Source organism: Mus caroli, chromosome 1, assembly GCF_900094665.2.
Source record: "Mus caroli chromosome 1, CAROLI_EIJ_v1.1, whole genome shotgun sequence".
Lineage (NCBI taxonomy): Eukaryota > Metazoa > Chordata > Mammalia > Rodentia > Muridae > Mus > Mus caroli.
Genome location: NC_034570.1, coordinates 10150607 through 10175543, shown reverse-complemented (window position 1 = coordinate 10175543; position 24937 = coordinate 10150607). Strand labels below are relative to the sequence as shown.

Below are 24937 nucleotides of genomic sequence, written 5' to 3'. Positions count from 1 at the left end.
CTTGGCTTAGGCATTCAAAAGGTATGGGGAGAGTGCTGCTCAGCAGTCAAAAGACACTGGCACCAGAACAAAGGGAGAGTCGAGTCATATGAGGGGATTTGCATGTGCACATGTGAGTCTATACAGGAGTAAGAAAACCACTGAGGTGAATCTATTCACCCTTGGTTCACTGGTCTCCCCGACTCCTTGCCAGCTACACCATAAACCTTTCTATGTGTTTTATATAAAAGAGGCAGCTGACTTGCAAGCAAGCATTCAATGTATATATGTATTTAAAACAACAGTACAGAACGATTGCTGCCCTTGTTATCCACATAAACACCATAGATCACAGAGAATATTCACTCCATCTAGCACAGAACTCCGAAAGCTCTGTTGTAGGGAGTGTGGAACTTCTCTCTATTAGAGGTAAGGAAGCGTAGAGTTGAACAACCAATGATTTCCAGGCACACACAAGAACAATGGAAATTAAAATAATATCACTTAACTGATACCAGCTCAGCTGCAAGGAAAGCCCCCTTTCCATGACAGCTTAATTCTGTGGATCATAGACTGTCAAAGGCAGCACCCTCTTTATTCATATTTCTATCCCCAGTGTCTAATATTAATATGCCTGAAACATGTGCATGTTTTGTTGGAATTGGAGAGATCTATAGCCCAGTGAAAGTTAGAATGTAATATCTATAGTCCATGATAATTTATAGGGGGAAAGATTTTGGAATTTTGTGTGGTAAATTTTCATTGAATTTACCATCATAGTATATATTTAAAGCAACCTGTGTCCTTATTAGTACATGGATTTTCCTGAACAGCTGTCAGGGTCATCATGGTAGATGTATATAATGCCTCTTTGGGATTTCACTGTTCTCTAGTAGCAGTTATATTATGGGATATCCCTGTCATTCCAGTCTAGGACAGGTTTCAGAATTTTCCAGGAGACACACACAGTAGGCGCTACAATGGGGAAAGCACTGAATCCAGTGTTTGCAGAAACTGATTCATTTCTTTGGATGCACTTGCTTTGATAAAGAACTCTAAGTTTTTCTTTGCAAGTGGTGTTTGTTTTGCTAAAGAGGCAGAGGTTGAAACTAGTGAGGAGAAATAATATGTGAAGGCTGAAGCTTGCGAAGGGCACTCGGGCCCACCTCTCTCCACTCATCATGCATGAGTGAAAGAGAACATAGGTACATGTGCACATGGGTCTGTTGTGCATGGTTGCATGTGCATGAAGCCCACCTCTCTCCACTGTCCTGTATGCGTGTGTGTGTGTGTAGGTGCATGTGTGCACGTGCATTTGGGTGTGTATGTGAACAGGGTGAGGTGAAAATGGTGTAAGAGCATTGCTGCTGTCTCCGTTCAGTTCGTTTCTAAGGCTCTTCAGATGTACAGATAAATTGTTCCAATTTACCAGACACTTGGCAACTTGTAGGTTTTCTTTATTTATACTTCAGGTTATTTGCTTTTGAAATTGTATTCTACAAGAGGAACTTTATCAGAGATACAACATTAAGAAAATTCACAGTCAGTCTTTAAAAAGAAAATCTATTAAGGTTTTTGAGAACTGCATTTCCTGGCTCACTGACACCAGAAGGTTATGGTTGGATCATAGCCTTATTTTTAATTTTCCCCTTAATTGCTTTAATTACTTTGCCTGTCACCTCATACTTATTTTTAAGTTCTTGGCTTTTTTACATCTATTTTTTTGCTAAGTTGCTCTTTTAAAAGGTAACATTCCATTTGAGCTCTTTGGCATCTTGTGTTATTTCAAGTGTTGGAAATTACATGGAAATCCCTTGAAATCTAGCTTTAGCCATAATTTGTGACCATTACCAATTTTATTGTCTATATGAGTTGTTTTTAGTTAAAATATATAGAAACTTATCAGGAAAGATGAATGGATTACAGCCTTTATTACCTAAGTAAAAACTTTTCTTTGAAAATAGACTGGAAGCAAAGGGGAAACGTGGTCCATTAAGCCCCGTCTTGGATGCAGGAGGAGGCCTTGCTTCCCAGTAGCCCATCTGGCTTTGCAAAGTTTCCCCATGGACTTGTGCTAACTTCTTCCACAGAGATTGCACCCGATGATGGACATAGCCCATGGCAAAAAAGGCTAGGGAAGGAAAGCAAATGACATGTGAAAATACATGAGGGACAGACAGTGTCCTGCTTCCGGAATAAATACTAGAAAACACTCTAAAACATGGGAAGTACATACAAGCCCCAGCAGGTCCCAGCATGCTCATGTTGGCTGGATTCTGGTTTTTAATGTGAGCCCTGTTCTCTGTGAAGTAGACCCTTGACCTATGTGTTACTTTTTTAATTTAATTTAATTTTTTTTAGCTTTTTGATGTTAAAAATGGGCATCATTCTCCCAGTGAAATCACACACAAAATACAAACCAATACAGGCTGTGTTCTTAACTGAGAAAAAGTAGTAGAAACATTTTAATGAAAGTTTTTTGAGGGATGGTAAGTTTTAAAAGTACACAGAGGGGAGCCAGACAGAGTCTCCCAGAAATACTGTTTCTTGTTTGCTATGGTTGACAAAGTCCCACCCTTTCTCTGTAGGAGCCTCTGACAATGGCAACAAGAAACCAGAAACCTATCTCTGGGTGACTTCTATGATGTGCCAGCCTAATAAAAATAGTGACCGTCATGCCTTTTAGGAATGAATCAGTTTGATGCCAAATTTCTCTATTAAATTTCCTATATGTCATTTTCTCTGTTTTTGGTGTATATATGATTTTTGTCTAAACCAAAATTAATTTCAATCTTTTGACTATCTGAGATCATGCTACCATTATTGATTCTGAGAGTTTGCATGGTAGATTAGAAAACAGTAACCCAGAGCATAGTAATAATGGCTATTCTCTAGCAGAGAAACAGCATCCCATCCCTTTGCTGGATGAAGATGAAGAGCCTACACATTGGCTAATTTTGGAAATAACTCAAGACACAAAGTGGAAATGTTGAAATATAAATGCACTCTAGAAATAGGATGTGGGAAAAAGGCAGTCTTAAGCAAATTCAAGCAGTGCTGGAAGTCATCACAATACCTGAGTCAGAATACATGCAGAGCTATAGTGACCATCTTATATAGATCTAATATAGACCACAGCATTAGTATGAAGTCAAACACCAGTGAAACAGAACCAAGAGCCCAGAGGTAAATAGGCAACTAGTTTTTCAGTAAAGGTGATAAAAATGTACATTAAAAGAGGAGTGTCTTTTCCAGTAAGTGTCATGGGAGAAATCAGCCATTCACATGCAAAGGAATGAAGTTCCATTCTCTCTCACTGTATGTAACAATAAACTCAAAAATGGAATAGAAACATAGGCTGGGCAGTGGTGGCACATGCCTTTAATCCCAGGACTTTGGAGGCAGAGGCAGGCGGATTTCTGAGTTCAAGGCCAGCTTGGTCTACAGAGTGAGTTCCAGGACAGCCAAGGCTACACAGAGAAGCCCTGTCTCAAAAAACAAAAACAACAACAAACAAACAAAAAAGAAGGAATAGAAACATAAATACTTTTGCATTCTGAACTTAAAGCTTTTTATATGCAAGCAAAACATATTTTCATCAATACATGTATGATATACAGTCATCATCTAACTTAGAGTGAATAAGCTCTTGGGTGTTTGTACTCTAGGTTGGTGTTCTGCTATGCTGCTGATAGCTGAAATTGCAAACCCTCCCTCATATGCATATACACCCCCACAAGATCCCACAGACTTTTGAGCATGTACACACATCACATATGTATACATGTACAAAATAAATACAACCAATGAATTTAAGAAATTAGGCATAGGGGGGCGGGGCAAAAAAAAAAAAAAGAAATTAGGCATAGGATGTAGAGATGAAGAAAAGTTTGCTCAAAACTGATCTAGGGAAGAAACCATGATATCATTTATTAGTGAGCCAGGGTTCCCAGAACACAGTCAATATACACAGGAATAGTCAAGATTATTGGAAAGACAAGTGTTGCCTAGACCTTGAAGAATGGGGAAAATAAATGATGAAGAGAAGCACTAATTGAGAGGAACAGGGTCACAGGAGGCTTTCAGAACTTTTTGACCACGTTCTGGATAATTGACATGGACGGAGGAGGGCCTTGGGAAATAGATTAGATCTGTCCTGGCTCCTCATTCCAGCTCTACATCTTAAAGCCCAGTCCACATCTCCAAGCCCAGATGCACATACATACTCTAATATTTATTGTAGCTCCCTTATTCTTCTCCATCTTTGAGACTCATAACAACTCCTGGTCTTGCTTTGCCAATATCAGCATTTGAGCTTTAGGAGTCTTGGATTTCGCCAATCCTTTTTCTCTTCCTGTGTTTTTCTTTAAGAAATGATCAAGGGACCCCATCATACATTTTCAGCTCCCCTTCCTGTTTCTCTATAAAGCTTCCTTTTGCTCTCAGCTCTCTCTGGGCAGTGTTATGTTTCTGTTCCAGGCTGCATAGTGGCTTCAAGTCCAAGGCGAGTCAGCTCCCTGTCCAAGCTTCTGATGTCTCCTACCTCAGTGTAAACTAACACTTTTCTCCATTGTCCTTGTGAGTTTGTGGAATTTTCAGATGTGTTGATAGAATAAAACTTGGTTTTATCATAATGGAGATATAATCTCTTTTTCAATAAACAGCCTCAACTTTAAAAGACCACTGAACAAGAAAATATGTTGTCTTTTAGAGATTTCTGAAAGAAAATTTATTTTCTACTGATTCTGATGAATCTCTTCCCCCATGACAAAGAAAGTGTGGTTTCTTGCCAAAATAAACTCTTAGTAGATACGATTTTCTTAAGCTATTGGGTAGACGGTGGCCCCTCCACACTCTCCTGAAGTATAACTTCAAGAGTCACAGAAAAGTCACTTGAGCCAATCTGTGCCAAACTTCTCAGCCAAGATGAGTTATAAGAAAGGATTCTTTCCATGCTAGTAACTTTAATGGTTTTATGTGAAATAAAACCTAAAGCATTTGACCATAGAATGTTTCTGCTGCATTTTACTTATCTGGAATGTCTGGGAAGTCCAGGGGGCATTGATACTGCTGTCTGGAGACTACCATCATGGGGCTTCCCACTCTTTTCAATCTGTAGCTCATCTCAGGGTCAGCTGAGCTCAATCCAGGCTGCTCAGAGGTGCAGCAGGTGAGGGTGCTTGCTGTCAACCTGTCGACCTGCTTTCCATCACTGGCATCCACCTGGCAGAAGACAGTTGGTTCCTGCAAGTTGTTAAAGTTGTCCTCTGACCTCTACATATGCACTCAGGTGTGCACACATGATAAATAAATACATAAATGTTGAAAAAGTGTTGTAAAGAACAACCAATGCCCAACACAAATTCTACAAATGCTAAAGAGGATGGCTATTTGCTTTGTGCATTAAGACAGCTCATCTTGGTTATATGTTTTTGAAGTACCAGTAGTGAATTCCATGCTAAACATGGTAGTAAAACTCAAGCACTGTGCTGTTTTGGTTAACATGTAGGCTTTGAAGTTATACACTAACCTTTTACCTCAACTGCTGGGCTCCTGGATCTGAGGAAGGGCTCAGATAGTCACCTTTCAACAGAGCCTCCAGACTAGTCAGAGGTCATTCATCAATCATATTTTGATTGTTAGTTTCAAGCATAAGAAAGCTCTCTAGCTACTCTGGTAGTCAGTGCACTGTAGCCACAAAGGGCTCCATGTTTAGAACTAATGGCTTGGTGAGATGGAGTCACAGCTCTGCCCCACCTCTTATAATGCCAGGTGTTTTCTGCCTGTGTAAAATGGTGTGTGACTGTTCCCTCTTAAGGAAGTAGGACTGAAAGAGTTAACTAGGAACAGTTTCTTGGTTCGGGCACCATGGAGGATGAACACTCGGAGACTCAGATATGCTATGCTTGCCTTTGTTTCTTTGGTAGAAGGACACCCCGGGAACATTTCAGTGAGTTTCCAACTGCCCATGAAACCAGACAAAAACAGAAGCAGGAGAGCACTGACTCGATTTTAAATGCTGGCAGGTCTCTGTTTGAATGTCATTTGGACCCCATGGAAACTATGGTACCTTATCCTAATTATCATTATTTTATCTGAAAAATTGAAATATTAACCTTGCCAGTTATTGACTAGCAAAATGCCTTAGCAGTAAAGGAATTTGCTGGCAAGTCTGACAACCTGAGTTCAATTCCTAGGTTCTACATATTCGAATAAGACAATGGACTTCCACAAGTTGTTCTCTGATATCTGCTCTCTCTCACTGTAATAAAAAATATCAAAATTGTGGCATACTAAATTAGGGTGAAGATGAACATTTATCTAACAGGGTACAGAAAAAAATGAGAGTTGCCTACTTTAAAAAAATGTTACTATACCTCTATATATGTTACTATCTAGATGTTTTATATGTAGTATGTAGATACCCCTGTGTCTTTATGAACTCAAACATGTATGTGTGCATAACATTATATATTCCCGTCTCATAGAGAAAGGACTAACAAATATAACTACTACTTGTCTGTTTATAGATGACTTAGTAGTAATTGACCTAAAATACTGACAGCCATGAATGTGATCACATACACATACATACTTGTTACAAAGTCAGACTCATTCACAGGTAAGAAAGGTAAGAAAGAGAATGGAACACAGAATGATCTAGATTTATACAGAAATGGATAGAGAACTAGATTGGCAACTTTCTGAAGAAGCAAGTCTCTAGACAGTGCAGAATTAAGTTTGATAGAACTTGACTGCAGAAATGAGCTTTGCAGAACAGCATTCATAGAACAACATGCTAGGTCACTAGCTGGGCTGGAAAGGGCATCTGGGGTGTGGGGCTGGGGCTGCTAGGAAGAGATCAAACAAATCTAGAAGATAAATAGGGACCAGACCAGCTAAGACCTAATGAGCCTCATAAGGAGCTTGGCTTTATCCCGAGGGCAACAGGGAGCCACTAACAGTTACTTTTCAAGTTAGGGGTGACAGGATCTGTCATGCTCATTAGAGGAAGAGTCAGTGCCTCCATGGGAAGAGAACAGGAGAGCACTGGGCAGGGAGGAAGGGAGCTAGCAGAGCCTGGGGCTAACAGTGTTAGTAGTCCCAGACTAGAAAGCAGCGGTATTTACCCAAGCTCTGTGTGAAGCCAGGTAGAGTAGCCCTGAGATCTTGCTTGTAGCAAATCAAACATGGCCCGAGACCCAGGCTGTAAGGAGGTATACTTCTCCCCGAAGCAAGTGAGATCCTTTTGGAAGTTGCATTAAGTCTCCAGGCCACTGGGGTACCATTAAACTCCTGCTTCAGCATGCCGAGCAGAATGGAATCTCAGCCTGCAAATGACTCTAACTGATGTTGCCTTCCAGCTAGTACACAGTTTTAGAAGCAGCATGTCTGGAAAGTCACTTGGGTACCATCTGGAGTAGTGAACGGTGATTTACTTGGCCCTGCCCTAGTGGCCTGTATGTGCCAATATAGCTTCCATGGTCTTTTCTACTTTGTTCCAGCGAATAACTTATGGAATGAAAACATCCATTTAAAAATATATATTTCTATATCTTATTCATTTTCTTGGTGAGTGGGGATTATAGAGGTCTGTATTTATTGCCCAAAAATGTGTCATTTAACTGAAAGTAGCAAGTCATAACCTAAAAATGTATAGTTCAAATTAAAGTAACAGGTCGTAACCCAAAGTATTTTTTTCCTATCTAATGTATATAATAGTAAAAGTTGAGAAATGTGTACTCTTATACAGAATAAATTTAGATTGATTTCAGAAGAGATTTTTAAGTGCTCACAATTTTTGTTTTTTGGTTCTTTTGAGGGGGGTTGGTATATCACTATCATTATTAATTACTCATTTTCTGACATACAAATATAGAAAAAAATCATATCGCCATGAGAGCCGATGTTTGAAAAGCAAAATAAACTGGGTGCTGGCATGCAGCTCGAGGTAGAAGCAGGTAGATCTCTGGGTCTGAGACCAGTCACAGTGAGTTCCAGGCCAGCCAGGAGGTTGAAGGGGAGCAACATAAAGCTGGCATGATAAAATGTGGGCACTTTGCCCCTTCTTAGAATTGGGAACAAAACACCCATGGAGTTACAGAGACAAAGTTTGGAGCTGAGACAAAAGGAAGGACCATCTAGAGACGGCCATACCTGGGGATCCATCCCATAATTAGCCTCCAAACGCTGACACCATTGCATACACTAGCAAGATTTTGCTGAAAGGAGCCAGATATAGCTGTCTCTTGTGAGGCTATGCTGGGGTCTAGCAAACACAGAAGTGGATGCTCACAGTCAGCTATTGGATGGATCACACGGCCCCCAATGGAGGAGCTAGAGAAAGTACCCAAAGAGCTAAAGGGATCTGCAACCCTATAGGTAGAACAACAATATGAATTAACCAGTACCCCCCCCCCCCGAGCTCATGTTTCTAGCTGCATATGTATCAGAAGATGGCCTAGTCAGCCATCATTGGAAAGAGAGGCCCATGGGTCTTGCAAACTTTATATGCCTCAGTACAGGGGAACGCCAGGGCCAAGAAGTTGGAGTGGGTGGGCAGGGTATTGGGGGGGAAGGGTATGGGGGACTTTTGGGATAGCATTGGAAATGTAAATGAAGAAAATACCTAATTAAAAAAATAAAAATAAATAAACCTTAATTTAAAAAAATAAAAATAAAACTAGCATCATGCTGGTAAGTCCTGTGTGGTGACAGTCTATATCTTAGCCATCCTTTTATTCCCACAGAATCATCAGAGTGAGTCCAGTATTTCCTGGTTCATGTGGATATGATTATCATATGCAAATCATATGCAAATGATATCAACATGGATTGCTCATTGGAGCCTCATTGTGTGGAGTATTAATAGTGTGAAGGAGTTCCTTGGCCAAGAGAGATGTGCTAGTGACTTGGGAGAATGGCTGGATTTAAAATGTACAAAAGAGGAAACCTCAAATATGAGTCTGTGTGATAAGTATATTGAAATTACCTTAGGAAATATTTCCCCTGTTGATAAAAAATAACAAATTCTTGGATCTGGCTTTTATACATAGATGCTTAATAAAGCAGAAAGAATTTTTAATATACAAAGAGATGAAGAATTTCTCTCATTTGAAAAAGTCAAAAGAGGGAACAGATGCATAAATACAGTGGTGAAGAATTTTGTGTATTCTGGGAGAAACAATAACGCCTCCCTTTTCTGTGTGTGGAGGAACCGTTTTGCTTTCTGAAATATTAGTTCACTTGTTTGAGAACTCTCTTAAGATTTGAATATTAGTTTAGAGTATGCAGGTGAGTTGTTCAGAGTCCAGGCAGTTCTTCATCCATGCAGCAAAAGCTCTAAGCTGGCCTGGGGGAAGGCTTCGTCCGCAGAGCACTTGCCTAGCAAGCATGTCCCCTAAGTTTGGATCTTTAGAACCCATATAAAACATCAGGCAAGGTGGTGCACTCTTGAAATCCCAGTGACGCTGAGACTGCAGGCAAAGATGGGAGGACCTTTGGCTTGCTCCAAAACTAACTTGATCTATGTGACAAAGTTCTGCAGACCCTGCCTCCAAAAGCTGGCAAGTGCCTGAGGAATGACAGTTGGTGTTGTCCTATGACTTTCATGCTGGCACCTCCCAAAATTAACACCTTAGCTGTGTGTTCTGACCGTTAAGCCAATATTTAAATGTTTAGTAAGTAAATAGTTGGAGAAGCAACCACTGTGTGTTAGTCCTGAATCTACCTGTAAGCAGTGAGCTTCCATTGAGGACTCTACTTGATCTGCCTATACTTTTGCTGTTTAGCACACTCATTTGCCACACAATTTTATTCTTTCAAAAATTGCGTTTTGAAAAAAGTCCTAGAAACAGTATGAGCTCTGAGTACAAAATTTAGAAATCTACATGAACTCATGAACTTTGTTATGTGTGTGTACGCGTCGGGGTGAATGTGAACCATAGCATAAATGAGATAAAAAGACAACTTACCTAAGGCCGGTCTATCTTCTACTATGTGGTCCTGGGGACCGAACCCTGGTTATCAGGCTTGTTAGCAAGTACCTTTCCCTGCGGAGTTATTTCTTCAACCCAGTTTTTGTACTTCTTAACATTTTCATGTTTCCAATGTTTTTAAAAATAAGATAATTAAATGTATTTTTGTTGGTTTAGTTTGTGTGTTTATAAAATAATATGGGACAAAATCTCATGTGACCAGCACCACTAACAATCTGAAGTTGGTTTCAGAGCACTGCCCTTGAAGGGCTGGGGCTCCTCTGCTTTGACGCTGAAAGCAGTGAGGAAGCATCTTTGCTAACGAGCTCCCTAAGTCAACTCCTCATTTCCCCTAAAGTAAATTCTTAGCAGTAAAATTCTCTGTTGTCTGGTACATAAAGATGTACCATGTGACAGTGTACTTCAGTGTATAACACATCTTTAAAAATACATAGTTGTTCACTTCTGAGCTTAATCCTTTTAGAAGTGCTTTGTAGTTAGACCACCGGATGGCTAGTGTGTTTTTATCTGGCACAGCTCAGCAGTAGTGTGATGAATGATGTAAGGGAAGCATTCGGAGATGTCTGTGCACAGCACCTACTGTTTGTTATTGAACAATGTGGACACCCAGTGTTGCTTTCAGCCGCACCTGTGACAGGAAATATTCTCCTTTAATCTTCTTTGTACTAAGAATTTCAAGTGCTGCCATTTATTCTTCTGTGAAATAAAATAATAAGAGCTTTCTCAAAGGCCTGTTATAATGGCCCCATAAATAAGGACATCAGGGAACATTATAACTCCTTAGAAGTAGCAACACAGTTTCTGAGCAAGCAAGAACCTTAATAATGTTCATCTAATATGATAACTTTATTTTATTTTAAGGAAGGAGAATGGACATTTATTAAAACTGGCTAAGGGAAGAGAGTGGAAAGGGCTCCAGGGAAGAAATGCTTCATTTATATTTTGCATATTTTACGTAAAGACATGGAAACCAGTGTGTTTCACAGACTAAAACGGAAAACTTATTGGCTGGTATTTTTGGACAAATGTATACTTTTGACTTTAAATTTTTTTCTGAATTACTCATGTACTCTAAAATTTAAACTTCTTTACTACAATATAGTACAATCGAAATGGCCAACCATCTTTGTAAATATTTAATTTTTATTGTGGTGTGTGTGTGTATGTGCATGTGTGCTAGCATGATCGTAGCTACTAGAGGAGACTGGACCAATTGGATGCCCTGAAGCTGCAGTTATCGAAGGTGAGTGCTGGGAACTAGTTATGGGTACTTTGAAAGAGCACCAAGTGCTTACCCACTGGGCCATTTCTCCATTATTTTAGGAAAATAAAATGTTAATCATGACAGTGGATTCTAGTGCAGAAGGAAGACAGAGCTGGCTTGGCCCCAGTCAGGTGGCAGTGACGTTTCCCCAGCTGACTGAGTACTGACTGAGAAACTTTCTAATCTGTTTCAGGTAGCAGCTTTACCACATCATCAGGATTATATTCAGGAAATAATTCACTCACCAACTCCTCCGGATTCAACAGTTCACAGCAGGTAATTTAATTAGGCAATTCAAGTTTTGAAACATTTAAATACAACATGATTTTATTACACAAAGGAAAAATTCTTCATGTTAAAATGTGAATGGATACTTTCTTAAGCTCTTTAAACATTTTTTTTTCTTTATACAATCACTGTAGCAGCCATTTCTGGTGACTTATGGTTTTCAGGTGGGTTTCCTTTTTGGTACCATGGCATAGAATGGGAGCTCTGAAGCATGTCTGCATCACTGCTTAAACTTTACTTGGAAGCCTGAGCTCACGAGTGGATATGTACTTGCTTATATGTGTTTATGAAAGGCAGAGAAACACAAGCATTTATGACTTTACTCTGCAGAGCAGGGAATGAACTGCAGTCCTTTAACAGAGCCCTCTCCCGTGCTTTGATTTGGTAGGACTATCCGTCTTATCCCAGCTTTGGCCAGGGTCAGTATGCACAGTATTATAACAGCTCGCCGTATCCAGCTCACTACATGACAAGCAGTAACACCAGCCCGACCACACCGTCCAACAATGCCACTTACCAACTCCAGGAACCACCTTCTGGCGTCACAAGTCAGGCGGTCACAGACCCCACAGCAGGTAATCGTGCGTTCTGATTAGTCCTGGCTGGATTCTCAGTGCTTAACTGTATTTTCTGAGGTCATAAGCTCATGTGGTAGGTTGAACCATTTTGGCTAGTTTTCATAAACACTTAACTACATTGAACTGCACAATTGTGGTACCACTGTTATTGCTATTTATTCATTGGAAAATGTTGATATAAGGTATGTGAACTTGTCAAAAGAATGAGATTTTATTTATTCATTGGACAGTTTCTCATTTTTCAGGATATGGTATACATAGCACATAGCCTTTAGGCATATACTTAAAAATAACTACTTGTTATTAATAACTAATAATAACTAATGAAAGAATAATACCATACGACATTTGGAATATGAAAATAAGTTATCCTATTTATAATTTAACATTTTTGATCATTATGAGATGTTTTCCACCACAGCACTATTGCTGAGAATTGAAAAGAAAAATGTCAGATAACACCAAAAGGAAATTGTGCCAACCAACAAGTTGGCTCTGTTCTTCCCTGCTCCAGACATACTGTGAATTTTTTTAACAGTGTGTCCAGTGTGGGCAGTTTTCATACTTCTGTCCAAGGTCCAGCAAACAAGTGCTTCTCCACCCATGAATCATTTCCTACCTGTGTCTTTTATAGTTTCTTTCCCCCACTGATTCGTTCTTTGTGGAACAAATCACCACAAAGCATTATATGTGTAATTCCCTCTGTTAATCTTCTATGTCTTTCGTTTTCTCTCCAACTTTACACTCCTGTCCTAACTTTAAAACTGTTAGCCTTCATTTCATGGATTCTGAGACGAGCTGTTCCCACAGAGTCAGAGACTCTTCCTGCTGCCTATTCCTAGAAGTAGAACCTACTTTATTGCTACAAGTCAACTTTAAAGGTGCTGTGCAGTGTCCCAGAGCCCTAACATAATCTTAGCATGTCAGTTTTAGCTGTTTGTCTTAAAACATGGAAACAGATTTTGTCTAACAAATACTAATGTAAATATTTATAACTACTAACAGATACCACCAAATCTCTATATTTATGGACACAAAAAGAATACCACAGAGAAAACAATAAAAAAAATCATAATTTTCACAATGTATATCTGATTTTACTTTAAGAGAGGACAATACATTGTAGCTTTCATAAGGAAAAAATATTGGTGGCATTTATACTCAATTTCACTATTTAATTTCTATAGAATATAATTGACCTGAGGAGTAAATATTTTTCAAATTTCTTATAAGTGCATAGTATCACATTAAAACGAGTGTTTATGAGTTGACCTTTCTTAAGTTTCATAGTCAGAATCAATGAAAAAATTCCAAAGGATCCCAACACTAAGTTCAGGGAAGTAATTCGCCTGCCTTCTCACTCCGAATGGAACTTTGATGATAAAATTCATGAACTCATTAAATGAAAGAATTCAGATGTTTTTAAAAATATTATCTGATGCCTTTTTAGATAGAAGTATTCAAGTTAATAAATATATACTTTTATCAAAACCATTTCAGGTGTAGTTTCTTTTGAATTGAGTAATCCATTGGGCTAAAGTGAGTATTCTGTAACCCGGGAAGCTGTACCGGCTTCTACCTGGTATTGTATGCACTTGGCCTTTCTATATCCGTGGCAGCTGTTTTCACCTTGTTCATTGAATGTTTTATACAGTGAACATAGAAAGATAACTGATAAGCCTTTTTGTTGCTGCTGTTCATTGTTGTCATTTTGTTTTGGCAAACATGTAAAGACCCAACTTTTCATACTGTACATTTTTTAAATAATATTTTTATTCTTTGCAGACCTCACACAACACACCTTTTAACAGATTCAGCCAGCCTGTCTCAGATCCATCTCCCAGCCCACCAACCTCATATTCTGTATCTCTATCTCTGCCATCTCTGTCTTTATCTGTATTTCTATCTCTTTAAGTCCTTCAAGTACAATTTGTATTGCTCAAATACTCTAGAGGGTGGGGCCTGTCCTGGAGCATAGTAGACATGCCAGGGGTCATGCCTGAGGTTATACGCTTAAATAAAACTGACTCTTCCTCTTCCAGCTGCAGTCAAACACTAATACTCCTCAGGTAGCAGTGGGACTTTGTGCCCCTTTCCCTACCTCTTGATGGCATTTTGTCTGGTTCGAGATCGTCCAAGTCTTCTGCAGACTGTTACAATTGCTTGCAGTTGCCCTGTTGTGTCTGGAAAATGCTGTTTCCTTGGAGTCACCCACTGCTTCTAGCTTTGACAGTCTTCTGCAATGACTCGTGAGCCTCTAGGAGAGAGTTATGCTATGTATGTGCCAATTAGAGCCGAACACTCTACAGCTGTTTATTCTCTATATGCTGACAAGCTGGGAATACAAGTGTTTGTGTACATATAAGTTTTCTACTCTTTTTTTTTTTTTTTTTTGGTAGATGTTTAGAAGTATGGTTGCTGATTCTATGCAAAGTTATGGTGAGTTTTGGTAGAAATCATGAACCTATTTTTCACGTGACTACTATTTTGCATTCTCATCAACAATATTTCAGTTGCTCCACGGAGGTGTATCACACTTCATGGTGCTGATGTGTTGGATTTTGGTCATTATCACTGCTGTGGTACGTGGTACCTTGTTTTAATTTGCTCTTCCCTGGTGATGCAGTGAGCAGAGCATGTTTTCATAGGCACAGATCCTGGGGTGATCAGAGCGTGTTTGCATATGCACAAATCCTGTACACCTTCTTTGTTCTGGTGTTTCTGAGCAATACTGTTTGCTGTCAGGTCGTTCTCTTAATGTTTCACTAATTCTCTTTATATTTTGCCCTCAAGCCTCATGGCACACACATATTTGGCAAATGTTTTTATCTAGGACATGGGTTTCTAGTAACAGGATTTATCACAGAGGAAGTTTCACTTTTAATGAAATTTACCTTATCAGTTTTTTTTTCTGAATCACACCTTTGATGATGATGTAAGAATGTCTCCCTTCCTATGGCCTGAGTAGTTCAGAACTCTGCATTTCACATTGAAGTGTCTTTATACACGCTGAATTTGGTTTTGTGCAAAATGTAGGCGAGGCTGTAGATTCCTTTCCTACATGAAGAGCTCTAGTTGTTCTGAATCACTATGGAAAGATTTTTCTCCATTATATTGCAACTTCTCCTTTGTCATATTATCAATTGACCATTCTGATGTGCATTTCTGAGCTCCATATTCGATTCCTCTGAAATGGTGATTATATCTCTCCAGTATATGGTGTCTTGATCACTGTAGCTCAAGAGTAAGTCCTCAAGTCAGAAAATATCTTGTGATTTGACTCTTCTCCAAAATGATGCTGTCTTTTCAAAGCTGTTTGCCTCATCTGAACTTTGGAATCATGTACATCCAATGATTTATAAAGTAAATGTGCAGAGCAGTGGTTCTCAACCTTCCCAACACTGTGACCCTCTAATACAGTTCCTCGTGTTATAGTGATTCCCATAACCATAGCCTAAGACTGTTGGAAAACACAGATATTGATGTTACAATTCATAATAGTAGCAAAAGTACAGCTATGAGCTCCAATTTGTGTTGTCTGTGTACTCCTGGCTGCGAGGCCAACCAGTGGAATGTGAAAAAATGACTCTCTTCCCTAAAGATGGGAGAGGAAAAAAAAAAGGTCTGAAACTAGTGAACATACAGGGTAAAACATAACAAGTAACAGAAATAAGATTACTGCTTCCTTACTGTGTTCATTTACAACAGCAGGAGAGAGGGAAAGAGAACAGTAGGGAAGAGAGAGAGGCTGCAGACACAAGAACTATATGAGGAAAAGTATAACACCCACGTGAAAGAAACACGAGATATTCTAGGCTTGTGGATAGAAAAGTTCAACACTGTCAAGATTCCAGCTTGTTAGCAAATTGATCTAGGAATTCTACTGAATTATAGATGAAATTCTAGACCAATGTGTCTTAGCCTATGGGTTGCAGCCCCTGTGGGGGTCAAATGAGCCTTTTACAGGGGTTGCCTAAGACTGTTGGAAAATACAGATATTGATGTTACAATTCATAATAATAGCAAAAGTACAGCTATGAGCTCCAATTTGTGTTGTCTATGTACTCCTGGCTGCAAGGCCATCCAGTGGAATGTGAACATTGTCCCTAAATGGCCTTTATCAAGGAAAGACCCTTCGCTCTGATCCTCCTTCATCCCGAGTGAGGCTATTACATTGTGTGGAGTGTTTGCTCCACATCTGTTGACATATGTGTAACTGTTCTTCTTTAGCATGGTGATGTGATGGATTGCTTTCATTTTATTCTCCAATGCTGACCAGCCTTGCATATGTTCAGTAAATCCCACTTGGTCATAGCGTATGGTCCTTCGTGTACATTCTTGGACTTAGTTGCTGATGCTTTCCTAAGAATCTTCACATTTATATTCATGAGAGATTCTTGCCTATAGTTTTCATATGCTGAGAAGCCCTTGTCTGGTTTTAGTATTAGCATAATGCTGGCCTCATTGCTTAAGCTGGGAAACATTCCCTCTGCATGTGTTTTCTAGACAAGCACAGAGAATTCTAATAGTTTGCTCATTAAATATTTGATAATTGATAATATTTACTGCTAGTGAACCCGTATGGGTCTAGTGATTTCTCTTTGAATCTGTCATTAGTTCATATACATGGGGGTCTGTTTAAATGATCTCCTTTATGAGAGGTTCAGCAAGTTTCTTCTCTGAAGAAAAGGGTTTGTTTCACCTAGTCTACCTAGCTTGTATACAAAAGGTTGTTTATGATATTGTGGTTTATTCTGTTTAGGGTTTTTTTTTTTTTTTTTTTTTTGAGACATGTAGCTTCAGCTGGCCTCAAACTCTTGACACTTGCCTTATCCTCAAGTGCTGTAACTATGGACATGTGTTCTTGACTTCTAATAAGTTTTATTGTCATTTCAGTACTTATAAAATTTTCAGTGATGTCGTTCTTTCATTTGTGATATTAGCAACCTGCACCTCTCCTTTTTCATCATGGTTAGTCAGACTGTGTTGCCAAATCAGTAACTGATATTATTTTAGAAAAGGGAAGGCTATTTTGTTTCTCTTCTTCTTCTTCTTCTTCTTCTTCTTCTTCTTCTTCTTCTTCTTCTTCTTCTTCTTCTTCTTCTTTTATTAACTTTCTTTTGTGATTTTGTTGTTGTTGTTGTATTTTTAGCCTTCTTCAGACTTGGGTTTCTGAGTACCATAACGTTTCAGTTTTCCTTTTTAATTTACTCCAAACATGTTTACACAATTATCACTCCCATTGAAATCCTTTCTTTCAGTGAATTTATAGAAAGTAAAATCTGAGAATTTTGGTGGTGTATAATACTTTCAGTAACCATGATCATTCAACTATTTCTCTCTTCTCAATTAAATGGCTTTCGATCATTAGAAGAAGGGTACTTATAAAAATTAGAATTGCACTATCTATTAAAGAAAAGTTGAACAAAAATCGGCTCTGAAGTTTCTGGTGCAATCCCAGCCATGAAACAGTGTCAGAGTTAAATCATGAGTTTGTTGCCTTTAAAATGATAGGCCAGAGTTTAATCATGATTTTGTTACCTTTAAAATGATAGGCCACATTTGTTTTTAATTTCTTTTTTTAAAAAAAATTAATAGGTCAATAATTTCTTTCAGTTTAAAATCTATAAAGATGGACAAGAAATTTTCAGATGTTTTATCTTTTGCTAATATTAACACACCATCTCTTAGGCTTTGGGATATAAATTATAGTCTTATACCAAACCCTTAAATCAACATAATCAAATGTGTATATTCAAAAGAATACATAAAAATAATTTAGCAAATTGGAAGTATTATCACAAAGGAACTTTTAAAATAAGCTGACTTTTCTTAAGGAAGAGGCACATGAAACTAGAGCAAAAGACTTGAAGAAAGGGATAGAGCTTGTGCAGAGTCCAGAACTCTGTGCTCCTGAAGGGCCTCCATGTGACAGAATGAGAAACAAAACTGCCAGGCATCTCTCCTAAACCTGGGAGAGGCAGTCCAATGTGACCATATGTATATATACATATATATTTATTTGTGTGTGTGTGTATATATATGTATATATAAACATATATATATATATATATTTAATCACATGAATCATATGGATTTAATTTGCAACCCAGCCACTATTCTTGGTTAAGTCATTTGCCTTGAAAACATATATTTAGTCCCAAATCTCTCAGAACAGTTCCTACTAAATATATCAACTATTATCTTCAGAATAATATATAATCAAATGTACTCAAGTGCAATTCAGGGCTTATAGTTTTAAGTTCATTATTATACAAAGCCTGGCAATGTACCCTGAGGTCAATTCTAGTTGCCCCATCTTACAGGTTTGCCTAACTTGCTTTTGATGAGTTACCAAAATTCAGAATGTATTAGTGAGTCAATTTTGGTACAATGTATCCTGAAGGTACATAGCTATTGAGTGTTCCATAAATATCAGGTAGTAAGATAAGAGTTTTGTAGCTGAATTCTTAGAAAAAGATTCTTATAATTTTTTTTAACTGCTATAAAGCAAATCGGAGTGACAGAAACTGGTGTGTGGTGAAAAACACATTTGAAAATAATGTGAAATAAAAGCTAATTGCTTATTTATTAAGAGCGAATTTTAGTATGAACACCACAAGAAACATAAATTCCTGCCCCACTAAAATTGGTCCAACTCTCCCTTTGCTCTCGCTGACTGCTTGGAGACGAGTTAGCAGCTAAGGTGATGTGCAGGAACCTTGCCAATATTAAATTTCAAGTGACAGAGGAAAATTCAGTGTAAGAGGGAATTCAATATGCATGGGAAACCATTTGTTCCCTCTGCCTCTTTGATCCCTGCCAAGGCACAAGAAACTAGAGCAAAGGACTTGAAAAGGGGGGATGGATCTTGTGCAGAGCCCAGAACTCTGTTCTCCCCCAGGAACTCCCTGTGACAGAATGAGAAACAAAACTGCCAGGCATCTCCCCATAAATGTAGGAGAGGCAGTCCAATGTGACCATGCTTGGGGGTGCTCATTGTAGAGATGAAACTGAAGTTTGCAATAGCATGCCTCCCACTCCCCACATGCTGGCCATGGCCTGGATGGTTGGAAAATCTACAGGCCATACTTGCTCATTTTCACAGATGCCTGTAAATGCTGGAGAAGTTTGCAATTTGTTCAGCTCAAGAGTAAACCATTTCAGTGAAACAAACTCCACTAACTTTTTTGGAAACATTTGTCAGCAAAACAAATGTTTGTATCTAAAATTGCCAAGCCATTAAGATGTGAGAAAGAGAAACAGATGTTTTTTAGGAGTTGTTGAATTTGTGTGTCTTGATGGCATTTCTATTCTTCCTTTCTGCTTCCCCAAAAAACATGTAGCATCACCCTTGATGGGACTATAAACTACATGCAAATATCGTCCACTTTTTGTTTTACGATGTCAAAATATAATAAAAATGGGTTTTATCACTTGCACATTTTGTACTTTGTTTCTTGGAAGTGCAAAGTCAGACAGAGAAATTATCTACTTCCTGATGCGCTTTGACTTGTCTACGTTTTTTGATGAGTTCAGCAACAGTCAGGACAGTCAGCTTACTGAGTCATTTAGTATATTGGAGTCCAGTAACATCTACAGCATATTTATATGTAATATATGTCTCGGACATAAAAAATCAAAAGCAAAGACATATATTATTCATCTAATTAAATTAATGACCCCAAACACTCATTACTTCAGCTTTCTTCACAATGGCTTCCTTAGTTGAAATATCATAAAATATTAATCATCCTGTTGGACCAACACAGATCCTCGCTAAGTAGAGATGGTTGGTTAGGGGACAGATGATTATCTGTGCTTATCATTCCTCCACTTCCTTTAACTAGAATAAGATAGTTTAATACTGAGGTTTGTTTGATTATTGAAGTACTAACAATCAGTCCAAGGGCTAAGCAAATGCTCTACCACCAACCTAATCCTCATCCCAGTAAGTAGATTCTGGATTAAGTGTTAATAGTATGATTGGTAGGTTAATATCTAAACTTGCAAACTCAGTAAGTTTAATGAATATTTTTTTTATTACTGAGCAGCAATAAGCATGAACGAGTGTGAAAGACACAGTGATATTTACAAAGAAGAGTGAGTGTCCCCTTATCTTGTATAATCAGCCCCAAGGTTGCTCTCACTTAATATAGCCACCACTCTTCCACATTCAATTCCTCCTCCTGAACACATTAACTTAATTAATCCCCACCCACATATATGCAATAAGGACGGTGTAGACATTTACCAATGTTTCATAGACGTCAGAGAAAGCTAAGATTAAGTCAGTCCACATCAATGGGTCAAACCAGCTCAGAGCCGTCCTTGGCTTCATGTTTGTGTTCTTAATCAGTAAAGCATGCTGCTTCACAGAGCAGCCAGGGCTGAGCACTCAAATGGGCAGAAAAGTGAAAATGTAAACATAGAGCAAAGGCTGTAGCAAGGTTGCAGTTTCTGGAGTCATTCACATCACTCAGCCGAGTCATATACACTGTGGTATTCAGTTAAATTGATGTCACAGGTTTGAACAAGTAGCTACCCTAATGGAATAAGGCAGGCTTGAAGTTCTTGTATGTTTTGGAGTCTCAGAGTTCTAAAATCATTGCGTGTCACTTGAGGGTTTTTTCACTTTCTCAAGTGTGTCTGCTCCATTGTGGGCCCGGTCTTGAAGGCTTTGCCACAGGCCGGTCCAGCGTGGGGTGCCATCATCACTGATGGATCTCTACTCCCACTCTGGATCCTTATTCCTGCTCCAGCTCAGCTAGTCTCTCACATTGAGGTAGCATGGTGCTGGGCATTTTGTCCTTGCTTCCCATCCCCTACTTCCTAAACCACCCAGCCTGTCTTACTTAGCAAACACTTTGTCATCTTTGTATTCTTTTCTTTCCTTTCCCTTCATCCTTAAGAACGCCATGCCCTACCTTGCCCACTTGCATTTTTACTTTTTAAAATTTTATTTATTCACTCTCAGGTTATGGTTGATGATCACTAAGTACAGGAGTAGCAAATAATCATATCAAGTAAATGGAAGCCAACAATTTTAGGGTGAAAGTGGGAATCTTAGGGCTCTAAATCAGTTTTCCAACACTTTTTAAAACATTTTTGACTCCTTCTGAAACTTTATCAAGTATCTTGTCCTAAAATTAAAATCAATTTTTCTTAGTGCCGTTCTTTAAGAAATTTTACTGCTTCTCAATTCCTGCTGCTACTTGGGGGTATACTTGTTTACGACTTTATGTTGTGGGTACCATTTTCTTCTGAATTATAGGTTGGTTTTGTGACCATAGATTGATTTGGAAATCATATCTGTCATTGTTTTGTGAGAAAATCAATTTTGAGTTTTAAGCTAACTGAAAAATATCTAGAATGTAGGTGGATTGTAAGTCTACAACTATCTTGTATCTATAAATCCACTTCACAAATTTCACATGAAGAAATTGAGCAGTTTACTGACTGTAAACTCAAAACTGACTTGTCAATTCATTTGTCTAAGGTCATCTGTCACACTATTAAATACATATGGAATCTAGAAAGGTTAAATTTTCACAGCATCTCAGCCTGTCATAGGTGAAGGCTCCTGAAGAATGCTGAGGTGGCTGCCTCAGGGAAACAGAAGGGCGTGACTTGATCTTTCCCACATAACTCATCCTTCTCCTAGCATTGGGGATGGGTTTTCTGTTGTTCCTGCAAAATCCCAAGGTAAAATAGGAACATGGGTTACCAAGGCTTATTACAGATCTTTCTGCTTTTCTGGTTTCCTCCTAACCCATTGTCATAATGATGCTCACTGAAGATGAACATAGTATACTTTGCTTCCATGACTATGATTGTCTGAGACCCCTCTTTTCACCGACCCACCCGCCTCAAGAATATCTCTGAATATGTCTTGGGCATCAGACTCCCAAAGAGCTCAACACAGAGAAACTGAGATAGAAAGCGGGGATTGGAGTTGGGTTCTGGATTGAACCCTGGTTCTGCCATTTGCTCTGGGCAGGCCATGAGAAGCAGATCTCTTGGAATTAAGAATAGTGAAGTCTGTGCATTTCTTACGTAAAATTATAGAAAGCAGAAGTAGTCTAGACTTGACTTTTCAGAATGTTGAAAATGCTGCATTGCACATTGAGAAAGCATGGAAATAGAATATGTCTGAGTTGGTTTAATATACTCCTTATACACAGAGTATGAGAGTGGTTTCAAGTAATGTTTTAGTGTGTCTGAAACCCATCACATGAGGCTATGGTGGTATTTTCCATTTGGGGATCATGTTAAAAATCAAAATATCTTGGACACTTGGAAAATTTTTAATGTTTTAGATTGAAGTTCTCAAATTGGATGCTTTTCATCTGTGGTAAAAGATAACTGTACCAATAAAATGGAACAATTAACCAAATGTCTGGCATGTCCCAGGCCCTCAGATATTCCCTTCCATTCATGTCCAGTGGGGATTTGCAAATACTTATGTGACAGACACCATGATGCGTGCTGGGGATAAAGAAGTGACAGGATAAAGAAATGCTAATTCAGATCAGCAGTGGGCTCTCCCTGCCTGCAGTTCACTACTACTATACATCATGTCTGCCCCTCTGGTAGTTGTGTCAGAGAAGCCTGCAAAGTGGGACTTACCTGTTTTCCTTATATAGAAAGACATGTGGCCAATGAGGTTATCCACAGAGCATTAAACAGCAGGTAATAGATGTACTGCACAGAAAACAATGTTTTGTTTAGTTACTAGATTATGACTGAGGAATTAATGAAAACCTCAACTAGTGCCTGTGTGAAAAAGGCACCATGGTTACAGAATACAAATAGAAAAATTATGGATGTCCTCCACAATTAACTCAATCAGCATGGATCTCTGAACTACTGGTTCATGATCTAATGCCAGTCAACAAGTTGGGATGATTTCCCTTGACGGCATACAAGAGTTTATGGGAAGATTACACTTCTGGCTACCCAAGTTATGGAGATTCCTTTAAGTCAACTACCTTTTCTTTTGGTTTCATTTTGGTGTTTGTTTGATAGGGGTGTATGATGTGCACTATGTATATATGTGTGTGGTATATTCATGCATATGTGCCTGAGTACATGTGTGGAGCCTAGAGGAGGACATTGGATACTCTTTTCTATTCTGTTCACTTTGTTCCCTTGAAATGGTGCCAGTAACTATAACCTTGAGCTAGACTTATTATGGCCTGTAATCCCTAGTGATTCATGCCTTTCTCTCCCACAGCACAGGTAGCCACATTTTTTATATGGGTGCTAGGATCTGATATCAGGTACTAGTGCCTGGGTGGTAAACACTCTTACCCCTAATACACCTTTCCTGTGCCAAGGCTGATATTTTCTGATAAGGTAATATTTACTGGGAATCAAGAAGAAGGAGGAGGAGGAGGAAGGAGAGGAAGAGGAGGAGGAAGAAGAGGAGGAGGAGAAGGAGGAGGAGGAGGAAGAGGAGGAGAAGGAGAAGGAGAAGGAGAAGGAGAAGGAGAAGGAGAAGGAGAAGGAGAAGGAGAAGGAGAAGGAGAAGGAGAAGGAGAAGGAGAAGGNAAGGAGAAGGAGAAGGAGAAGGAGAAGGAGAAGGAGAAGGAGAAGGAGAAGGAGAAGGAGAAGGAGAAGGAGAAGGAGAAGGAGAAGGAGAAGGAGAAAGGAATGCATTCAAGGCTTTATGGAAGTCCTTTTTCTGTCTCGGATTTGTTTGTTTCTTCCTTCCTGTTTACCAGGATATAATAAAAGGAGATCTCTAAGTACATATTTTTCTTGGCATACTGTCCCAGGTAACTGTAAAGGTTAACAGCCTCTAGCTTTGGCAACCCTGTCAATGCCAAGTTCCTTTTGAGGAACATCACAGGCTCTCTTAGGCCTCTGACCTTCTGCCTGGACTCTCCTGGCAGTACCCTGTGAATTTCCTTAGAGAATATAATGTCTCTCTCAGCATAGCTAACTGCAATGTCTCACTCAACCCAGAAACTCATAACTGCATTACAGGTAACTGCTTAGGGCCAGTGAGATAACTCAGTAGATAAAGTACCTGATCCAAGTTCAGTACCTAAGACCCACATGGTGGGAGAAGAGAACTAACTCTTCAAGTTGTCCCCTGGCCTCCATATGTGCCTTTTTGTTCAGTGTAGACTACAAACCCCAGGGCACAGAAAACTGTGTTCCATAGTACTCTGGCATTCTTTTCCTTTCCTACCAAAAAGGGGGAGGGGTGGGTGATATGGAGATGGCTCTGTCAGTAAGGTGCTATAAAAGCTTTGATTTGATTTCCCAGAATCTAAGGAAAAAGCTAAGTATGGTGATGCATGTGTGCAATCCCAGCACTGAGGAGACCTGAGTGTGGTGATGCATGTGTGCAGTCCCAGCACTGAGGAGACCTGAGTGTAGTGATGCATGCGTGCAGTCCCAGCNTGTGGTGATGCATGTGTGCAGTCCCAGCACTGAGGAGACCTGAGTGTAGTGATGCATGCGTGCAGTCCCAGCACTGAGGAGACCTGAGTGTGGTGGTGCATGTGTGCAGTCCCAGCACTGAGGAGACCCGAGTGTGGTGATGCACGTGTGCAGTCCCAGCACTGAGGAGACCTGAGTGTGGTGATGCACGTGTGCAGTCCAAGCACTGAGGAGACCCGAGTGTGGTGATGCATGTGTGCAGTCCCAGCACTGAGGAGACCTGAGTGTGGTGATGCACATGTGTAGTCCCAGCACTGAGGAGACCTGAGTGTGGTGATGCATGTGTGCAGTCCCAGCACTGAGGAGACCTGAGTGTGGTGATGCACGTGTGCAGTCCCAGCACTGAGGAGACCTGAGTGTGGTGATGCACGTGTGCA

At 39.4% G+C, this 24937-nt stretch overlaps 1 protein-coding gene across 3 annotated transcripts in view; it reads left to right on the top strand.

Moving 5' to 3' along the window:
- Window positions 1-24937, top strand: part of Eya1 (EYA transcriptional coactivator and phosphatase 1) — a 142222-nt gene that overhangs the window by 46108 nt on the left and 71177 nt on the right. For all 3 annotated transcript variants that reach the window (XM_021155505.1, XM_021155483.1, XM_029483170.1), the window contains 2 exons: window positions 11435-11517; window positions 11918-12104. In XM_021155505.1, coding sequence (XP_021011164.1) covers window positions 11435-11517; window positions 11918-12104 — 270 coding nt within the window. The remainder of the gene's footprint in view (window positions 1-11434; window positions 11518-11917; window positions 12105-24937) is intronic.